Consider the following 10,430-nt stretch of genomic DNA (forward strand, 5'->3'; position numbering starts at 1 on the left):
CTCTGTATTTCACCTGCTTGGCAGTAATGTTAGCTGACCAGACGGAGGTCTCTCCATGAATCAATGCTGATCCTAGTGTTGGCTTTTCCTGCTTCAGCCTCCCAACCGCGGCCGGAGGAAACAGGGGAGACACCGGCACCCGGTCGGAGACGATAACGTTTCTCGCTGCGGAGCCTCGTCACTTCACAAGACACCGTAAACCTCTGTTGGTCTGGAGGAGCTGCAGCAGTTATTTCTGCACAAACGTCCACTGTACATTTGCTAGATATTCAACAAGCTAAACTAACTCTTCTGCAGTGTGTAGTGTGCGCGCATGCACTTAAGAGTGGAGCGGCAAAACGCGCGCGGTGTGAGTGAAGGCAAGCAGGCAGAGGAGCAGGGACTCCGGCCCTGGAGACCAAAGCTACGGTCTCCCCTGTGTCTTCTGGCCGTGGTCGGGGAGCTGGAGCAGCATCCCATGCGCATATGCGAGCGCGCATGGGACACCGACCCGGTAGATTTATACGTGTAAAAAGTTACAAACAGTCCCTTTAAGGCACTTAACGCCAGGATATGGCCTGGTTTTGACATGTTATCACTGTGAGACCTCCTGGATAAAACTATATTCACTTGAATGTGTTTTCTTTAATCATCAAATTAAATTAAGTCAGTTAATTTAATAAAATTGGCTATTCAGAGATATAACATTCATGTTTAAAGGGAAATTCCACATTACCAGTTAAAATATATATATAATAATAACCCAGTGAGCTGGCTGGTTACCAGTTTGAACCACTTGGGGGCAGAGCTGCACTTTGATGTCCACTATCTGTGTGAGTCTAGACTGAAGCCTGTCAGAGAGAACAAAGAGGCTAGTATTCAGCTCTCAGCTTTTATGGCTGACTTGTCAACATGTTTTATTTAAGTTGGGAGTTACATCTTGCTGTGTGTGACAGTGAAATGACAAGTACATTCACTGTTATGTTAACTTCATAAAGGTATAAGTCTATATAAATACTCAATAGTCAACCTAAAACATTTTTATAACCTATAGGGTAATCGTGGCCTGTATTGATGTTTGACACTGCTAAATATGAGCTTGTAAACATATACATTCATGAGCTGTGTCATAAAAATGATGAACTGAAAAAACAAACAAGCAGTAAAATGACCAATCAGCTTACCACATTGAAAAACAGCCTCCATAAACGGTTTATATAGTCATATTAATTGTGCTACATAAGAGATTGGGAACATTTCTAATTGCCTCTCAATGGCTCTCAACATGGTGACAACAAGCTGGTGTTGTGTGGAATACTGTTTCCTGATGATATGTGTTTCCCACCTAACTACCGAGGGGGGTGGGGGGGCGCTATCATTTTAAAGGGACTGTTTGTAAGAATCAGAAATGCTTGTTAACAGCGCCACCTGTGGCCGTTAAGTCAACGAAAGTCAGTGTCGGGCTCGCTCTACATAGACATGAACGATCATCGGTCAAAACAGTGAGGCGACACACGTCAGCTAAAACCACAATATCACTCTATATTTCACCTGCTTGGCAGTAATGTTAGCTGACCAGACGGAGGTCTCTCCATGAACATGATTTAGTTCTGATCCTAGTGTTGGCTTTTCCTGCTTCAGCCTCCCGACTGCACCCGGTCGGAGACGATAACGTTTCTCGCAGCGGAGCCCCGTCACTTCACAAGACACCGTAAACCTCTGTTGGTCTGGAGGAGCTGCAGCATTTATTTCTGCACAAACGTCCACTGTACATTCACTAGATATTCTCAGAGCTACGAAGTCTTCTGCAGTGTGTAGTGTGCGTGCATGCACGGGAGAGTGGAGCGCGAGATTGCGCGCATTATGTGAGTGAAGGCAAGCAGGCAGAAGGGCAGAGACTCCGGTCCTGGAGACCAACGCTACGGTCTCCCCTGTGTCTTCTGGCCTCGGTTGGGCAAGACCGGCTTCATTAGATATAACTTTGCGGTTTTGGTGCTTCTGTGTAGTTTGTGTTGGAGTCTTGTCTGAACAGCGTAGCCACGCAGGAACGCGCATATGCAAGCACGCATGGGACACCGACAGATTTATACGTGTAAAAAGTTACAAACAGTCCCTTGAGGGAAACACTATTGGACAGGGGAACAGACTTCAACATAACACCGTCGGCTCACAACTAACAGTGCTAACAGCGCCAACAGTACAAACTAAAAGTGCTAGCAGTGCTAACTAATGATGCTAACAGCGCTAACAGTGACAGCGATAACAGTGTTTGCCTGAGGGGGAACCGGAGGGTGGGTGCTAGCACGCTTCTGCAAAGATGCCATCGGTCGGGGTGGCGTTATCAGCTGTAACCTCGGTATGAGAGCAGTGCAGAGCAGCGGCTGTGAGCTAGCCAGCCGGGCACGCTCACATGCACGACCATGCACTAAAAGGCACAGGCAGCCAGCCCGGATATGTCAACAAAGCAAGGAGAAGCTCAGATTACAACACACAGAGGGAGAGTGACTTCATTCTCTGCTCAGGTAGACATTACTCCTCTATATCTTTACATAGACAATAGTTGTTTGCTGCTACATTAATGCTATGGATATGGAATTAAGAGAGACAGAGAGCATGTATATATGATGGTGAGTTTTACTACAATAAATCAGCATTAACATTAATATGTATTACTGTAGCCAGTATGATGTATTCAGTATCTCATTCAAAGTGTTTTGTTGTAGCTGTTGTAGTTTATTTGAATTCTGTTTTTATTCTATTTTATTATTGTTCAATTGGTTTTATCTTCCATTTTATATAACGCATTATGCATTCTACGTTTTCTGGTTTTATTTTCCATCTTAATGTTTTTTAATGTGTGTTTATGTTAATTTTCATGTGAAGCACTCTAATGTCTTTAATGTTAAGACATTTGAGCTGTATTTCTTGTATGAAAGGTGCTATACTATTATTATTATTATTATTATTATTATTATCATAACCTTTATTTAATCAGATATGTCCTATTGAAATCTCATTTTCAAGTGAGACCTGAGTACATATAAGATACTGTAATTTGCATCTGAATGAAAAAACATGACGCAAAACAGAACATAAAATACAACCATGAATAAATGTATATATATATATGTAAATCACGCAGTGCAGCTTCTCTTTTTGAGTTTCTGATCAAGAGTCAATCAGGAATCAAATTCCAAATCAACAGGAATGAATATAGGAGGATTTCTATGCACCATACTCTTTCAGTTTGACTTCATTTTGAGGTTCAACTGTGAATTCATCTTGAAAAAAAACCACTTCCTGTGGGGTGCAGTGTGTGTGTGTGTGTGTGTGTGTGTATGTGTGTGTGCGTGTGCGTGTGTGTGTGTGTGTGTGTGTGTTAGAGAGTGAGAGAGAGAGTCAGAGGGAGAACCACTAGGTCTACTTCTTTAAAACTGTTTGTCTTATTGATCAGGCAGCTTGATGCTTTTTATATCTTATAAATTTACAAATTTGATCTCTAGAGTAGAAAACAAACACAGGACAAAAAAGCAGAGTTCGTCTTCAGAAAGTGAGCAGCATGGGTGTCCGGGCCACGCTCGCTGTCCTCCTTCTGTTCATAGCTACTGTCGAGGCTGGTGAAGGTAAATATCATTTTATTGTATTTTATTTTACTTAATATTTCAAGTTTCAATATATTGGTTACTGGATTTAAAACAACACACATTCTGATAAAGTATGTGACATTTAAAGATCAACTTCTCCAATTTCCTGTATTGCATTTCTGCGCCTTAACTGCTCGAACACTGCTGTGTTGAAAAGTTACTTTTCTGTATGTTTCACCTCACTGTACTATGTACTTCTTTCATTTGCCTGATTTTCAATTGGTCATTGGTTGTATTTTTGTTCTCTTATTGTGGGCTCTTATTTGAGACAACTCAATCTCTGTGTATATTAGACATTAGCAGTTACACAGACAAAATCTCTACATAAGATGAGTTGAGTCCCACCTCAGCTCTCTGATTGTCCTCCTTTCTCCCTGAAAAGTAATGAGGAAGAAGGGTCCTGATGAAATGACGAACTAAAGCAAGTACAATGAAGTTAACTTAATATACGTCTATGTGTTTTAAGGAGGAGTAGAATTCTGGAAGCTAGATTTCACGATGATCTGTCCAGAAAAAGGGAATTGGTCCAAGAAAACAGAAGCTACAGAACATACACTAAAGGAAAAGTATAAACTCCAGTATGATGGCAAAACCAAAGGCTCATACTACTGTGAATGGAAGGATACCAATAATCATCCCGTAAAATATTATTTCTACGTGAAAGGAAAGGGTGAGTAAAACAACATCTGTTAGTTGTCCTTACTGAGCTTTCACTCTGCTAACCTGCTGTACTTTGTCTCCTCTAGTGTGTAAAGATTGTTTTGAGCTGGACGCTTCTCTGTTTGGGTTGGTCATTGCTGTGGACGTGCTGGCGACAGCAATTGTGATGATGGTTATCTTCAAGTGCACCAAGAAGAAAAGCTCAGCTGGACTCTCACAGGCCTCCAAAGGTAAGAATGTTACTCTACTTTACTTATCTGTGTTGGACTGAAGCACTTATCATGCATCTGACAGTGTTGATACACAATGATTTTTCTGATCTGTTGAGAAATGGGATTGTACATGCAGCTGATTGTTCTTGTTAAGTGTTAAACTGCCTTGCCTGGGTGTGGACTCACTTTACTCGCATAATTTATCTGTATGCATGCACAATCAACCACAAAGCATTCCTTTTAAGTATGTACTCTTAAAAGAGTCTGATAGCACAAGTGAAAGGAAATATCACACATATTTCTGTCCTTATCTTGTAGCACCTGCTCGTTCAGGAGGCCGGGCTCAAGCTGCCCAATCTCCTACCTATGAGGTAGGTATTGTGTGTGCACTCCATTTTCAGATGCATTTTTACTTTTGCATTTGTTGCATTCAACAGATTGTCTTCTCCATGCTGATTTAAAATGAGCGCAGCGGTAACCTTCAATCATGTTTCAGCAAAAAAAATTAAATAGTCAAACATACGATCAAAAATGTCCTCGCAAAAGAATCTTAAAAATTCAAATTTGAGCTAAGATTAGAGAGGGTCATATTTATCTATTCATTTTTAAAAACTTAAAGGAATAGTTAGACAAGTTACATGAGATATCGGTACCACAGCTATGCTACGAATGGTTAGCGTAGCTCATACTTGCCAACCTTGAGACCTCAAAAATAGGGAAGATTTCAAAACCAGAGCGGGTGGTTTGGGTATCCTCCCCCAGAAATAATGTTGCTTCGTCGAGCAAAGCCCAACTTTGGGCGCTGCACGCTGTGATGTGCGATGAGCGCAGCTCAAATCATGTTGTGTCGCGAGCATCTCTTCCACCGGGAAACGACAATTGGTGTCGTCCAGGTGGGGAAAAGGGGGAAAAAAGGGGGGAAATTAATCATAAATCGGGGAAAATATGGCAGAATTATGACCCCGGGAGTAAACCGGCAGAGGGCAATGAAAAATGGGAGTCTCCCGGGAAAATCAGGAGGGTTGGCAAGTATGGCGTAGCTTTGCATAAAGAGTGATAGCATAGCTTTATGTATCATTTGTTTAATCCTTAAAATTTACTTAAAAAACAAAGTGTAAAAACAACGCATTGTGCTTTTTAAGAGTCCAGGAAGTCACTGTGCCCGACCAAGTAATAGTCCAGCACGTAACCTATAGAAAAAAAGAAAAGAAAAATCTTGTCATTTCACTCTCAGAAAATGAAGCAAATTTCTCAAAATGTCAAACTGTTCCTTTAAGTAACACGGAACAATTTCAATTTCTAAGTGAATATAACGAACATAATTGAAAATCAGGAATTATATGACTTTGTGAGTGACCTAATGCTGTTTATGTTGTGTTTTGGCAGCCGCTGAGTCCTCACACTCGCGCCCAGGATCCTTACTCCGTCGTGAACAGGATGGGATAGAGACAAGTCACCTGACTGCGCCTGGCGGTCACTGGTTTAACGACTGCACAGACGACATTCACAAAAGACATACATGCACACCAATCATGCTCCCAGCATGCAAACATTTGGCTTTTGTTCTCTTGGATTTGAAGGGTCACTTAACCTAACTGTATGGCAAAAACAAAAACTTATTTTCTCACTCACTCCCAGTATTACGTATAAGGTAATGTAGCTGAGGTCTCTTTGTCCAGGTGTGCTGCAACCACCGCGGTACATTAGACGTAGGGCTGGGTATCTAGGTACTTTTGAACGGGAAAATGTTATTCAGTGAAAATTGTCTATAAAAGACGCCATCTAAAGTACATTTTAAACTATATTTGATGATTTATTCTGGTAGATCATGACATTACATTAGTAGAAGACAATCAGATCTGATCGTATCGGTGTGGAGACAGAAAAATCAAAACTATCTGCATGCTTAGCTACCATGAGAGGTAAATGAGAATACATGTTTTTTTTTTGTAAATATACATAATGTATTATAATCTTCAGTTTTTTGACTGGTTCTAATACAATTATATGATTTAGCATTGAGGTCATAGTGGTGGTGTTTCACTGGACTACATTATATTCGGAGGTGTTTTAATCTGCCCCCGCTCATGAATGAATAATGTGACGGACAAAAAATTAGAAACACCTTTTACCATGACCTCAGTAATAAACATATAGTTGAATTTACACATTTTCAACAATGTCACCAAAGATGTATTATTATCAGCTTCGTAAAGGTAGAATTTATGGCAGAGCTGCTGTATTGCATTACAGTAGATTGCACAGGTGTACCTAATAAAGTGGACGCTGAGTGTATATATGTTTTTTTTATAGTGTATTGACCCTTTAATATAAAACGTTGGCAGAGAGTCTAATTTACAATAGTGTTATAAATAAAAAATCATATTGTCATTCCAAATACCTGTTTTCTGTGCATTTAATGTTTATGTCATTATAAGTTCTGAATAATGTCATTAAAGGTCTTATTGATAACATTTTTATGTAGATGAATACTTAAAAAAAAATAATAATAATACATCCACAGAGCTTTTAGAATGGTGCCAAACCAATGTATAGCTTTTCCTAAAAAAAAATAATTGTGAATTAATCATTTTAAAGATTTTGGCGGTTGTTTATCACTGTGGAAGATATCTGACATTTGGTTCCCACTTCTAACAAGATGTGACATATAGAGGCTGAATGTTATCAATAGCACCTTTAAAAATGATACTGCACAAACTCATTTTGCTCGTCACATCAGCTCGCTTCTTGTGTTTTCTTATCTGCTTTTTCATTCTAATCCTCTGCGTTAACCTTCGTGTTACTGAAATGAACGCACATGTGTCACCAATAAATAAAAAAAACAGAGTCAACAATGTTCTCATCGTCTCCTTTGCTCATGGTCGGAAACGATACTGAGATGCTTGTACAGATATAACTATTCACGAAGCGGCCTCAAAGCCGCAGCTTATATCCGTTGCAGACCCCACAATCACCATCAATATGTCTTCATCGCTGCTGTAGCGAGCCTCTCTTGTGAGAGCGACATGCTGTCTTTGGAAACATCTCTGAAACATGTCTCAATGCATAAACATGTAGTTTATACCCGTAGTACGCACAATGGAAATGTTGTGTCATGTTTTGCCCATCTGTTCCCAGCAGTGACTGAGCACAGCTGTACCGATGGAAATCAAACTGAGAAACACGACGATTTGTTTTTCTTCACGCAGGCTGCTGATGATTGATACGTATATTATAATACATGCAGCTCTGTAGCATTTAGTGGAAACACTCCCACACGTTACTGCTGCAGTTATCTTCATCTAACATCAGCTGGATGTTTGTGTGAGAGAGAAACAAAGAGGTAGAAGAGGGGAAGAGAGGGGGGAGGGTTTTATACGATGTGCTCCTCTGCTCTTGTGTGAGTACACATTTGTGTTGTGCATGAAAGTGTGTGCACATGCATTGAATCGCAAGTTGGTTGAGTGTGTTTGTGGGGGTCGATCAGAGTTGTTTTGTCTGAGCCGAGCTGTCTAAGCTTCGTTGTTTGATCTCTATTCTCTTCCTCAGGTAGAAAACTGCAGTTTGTCACAAAAGCATCAAGAAGAAGGCGAAAGACTCGGAGCACTGATCAAAGAATTTAAACTATAAGATTATATGACAGGGGGGGTGCTTCCGCTTCCTCTACTCCTCTTCTCTGTTACTATTTTAATCTTTTTTTACCTTCCGCTCTGCTCTTCTCGTTACCCTTATTGTGTTTTTCTTTCTATCGCTCTATGTCTCTCTATACTATACACCTATTCTGGTGCAACAGACTGTAATAGACCTGAAACACTTACAATATGGTGATGGAATACTGCACCAATAGCAAGTGGTGGAGGAAGTATTCAGTAAAAATACCAATAGAACAATGTAAAGGTACTCCATTGTAAGTAAGATCTACGGTGGCCCTGAGAGCTCAACGCACTGCAAATTTAAAAAAAGCACATGCAAATAGACAGACCACGAGCAAATGAAGAAACATCTTCAACAATTTGATGACACATGCGTTTAGACAAACACAAATACAGAAACACACTGCAAGAACTCTCACGCGGCTGGGAAACGCAGCGCTTGTTATTGCCATTTGTGGCTTGAAGTTATTGAAGTCTGCGATTCGTCAGTGGTGTTGGAAAAACCCCTACAATATATTTTTGTTTGTCTTATTACCAGCCGCGACACTGGTGTTGTTTTTAACTTGTGAGTCTGTGTGTGACGAAAAGCATAGCAATCGTGCAAGATGCAGTCACGAAACTTTACAGGTGTGTAGTCGAGATCAAAATGAATGCCGAGCAAGGAGGCCCAGATGTAGGACGTGTGTTTGCCAGAGAGCTTATTTTCTGCAATAATCCAAAACCAAATGGAAAAATCCTGTTGGCTTTTTGTTGAGGGAACCAGGGCGATGCTAACTTCCTGGTTGGCCTACAAAAATAGGAGGACTCTAAAAACTGGAGCACTCTATTTGGCGTTGCGGCTGGTGTGATCCCATCGCAAGATGGTCTCTAGTTTTATCATTGTGATGGCATGATTCAGATATTATTACAGATATCTGCTGTTAACCTAACATTAGCTTTTTACTTATTATTATAGTACTTGAATCATGCGATCATAATGACAGATACCCGACTTCAATAACTGTATTATCCACAAACGGCAACAACAGCCACATGCATCCCTTTTTATTGTCCCCTGGAAACACTTAAATGCTGCACATGTGTCGTCAAGTTTGTTGTTGGAAGATGTTTCTTCATTTGTTTGTGTTGTCTATTTACATGTTTTCCTAATTTGCAGTGTGTTGAGCTCTCAGGGCCATCATAAGGATCCCTGAATTAAAACTCCTGCTTAAAAAAAAGTACAGTATTATCATTAAAATATACTTAAAGTTATATTCCTTAAGATTTTTGATTTGCCGACACCTATGGTGAGTGATACTACAGGTAAGTTAATGCAGCTTTGATACGGATGTAGGTGAGTGAACAATAGACAGTGAGGCTGATATCAATGAGATAATGTTACAAACAGTAACACTGGATTACATGTACGCCAGAATCCTGTGTAGAAATGGCGGACTCTGCCATTAAAAACAAAAAGGACTATATATAAAGAAGTAATTACAGAATATAAATACATAGAATGGCTTTTAGCGATCATAAATGGTCTAAAAAAAATAGGATTTGATTTCATGGAAATCTTGAGGAATGTTACTTTAAGGTATCAAAAATAAAAATGGTCATCATGCAGAAAAATGGCCTCTGCGACTGATTTATTATTATATATTACATGATAAGATGAATACTGATGCGTCAATGTGTAAGCAGCATTTTACTGTTCTAGCAGGTCGAGATGGAGATAGTTTTAACTACTTATACCCACGCGGCATCTGGACCCGATCTGGGCCAGCATAAAAATTAACTGTGGCCCAGATTCGGGCAAGTTCTGGTTTATTTGGTTCATTCATGGTTGACATGCAGTTTTGCTATGGCTCGCTTGTGGCCCAGATCTGGTAAACAGGTCCGGACCGAGTTCCATCATTTATCGCGTTATGTGGGCCGAATGAAGGTGTCGGGTGTGGCCCGGATCTGGGCCACAGCAATTTTGCTATCTGGGTATGCAGTTATGTAGTTTAGTAAGTTTAGTAGTTTTGTCCATTTTTTAAACAATATTTTTTACAAATGTTCTCTAATCTTGATAAATTGGATAATTAAAACTCTCTTGACACCTGTAACATGACAAGGCGCCCCGAGTAGACTCTGATTTCTTTATAAGGGGTCACAAACCAAACATGGTGGGAGCCATTTGGTTTAATCTTAAACAGTGCATTACTTTTTACAAGTTTTAAGTTTTTAAGTAAAATCTTAATCTGAAAAGCACCTAGTAATCATAGTTGTCAAATAAATACTATAATATAGTAAGTACC

General features: G+C 40.0%; 1 protein-coding gene across 1 annotated transcript; it reads left to right on the top strand.

Moving 5' to 3' along the window:
• The first annotated feature begins 3,340 nt into the window (after nucleotides 1-3,340).
• Nucleotides 3,341-7,026, top strand: LOC119490825 (T-cell surface glycoprotein CD3 epsilon chain-like). The gene is made up of 5 exons (XM_037774316.1): nucleotides 3,341-3,602; nucleotides 4,090-4,293; nucleotides 4,370-4,513; nucleotides 4,814-4,866; nucleotides 5,882-7,026. Exons 1-5 carry the CDS (start codon nucleotides 3,539-3,541, stop codon nucleotides 5,939-5,941), a joined length of 525 nt encoding a protein of 174 aa, XP_037630244.1. The 5' UTR covers nucleotides 3,341-3,538; the 3' UTR covers nucleotides 5,942-7,026.
• Nucleotides 7,027-10,430: the final 3,404 nt, after the last annotated feature.

This window comes from Sebastes umbrosus, chromosome 7, assembly GCF_015220745.1.
Source record: "Sebastes umbrosus isolate fSebUmb1 chromosome 7, fSebUmb1.pri, whole genome shotgun sequence".
Taxonomy (NCBI): Eukaryota; Metazoa; Chordata; class Actinopteri; order Perciformes; family Sebastidae; genus Sebastes; species Sebastes umbrosus.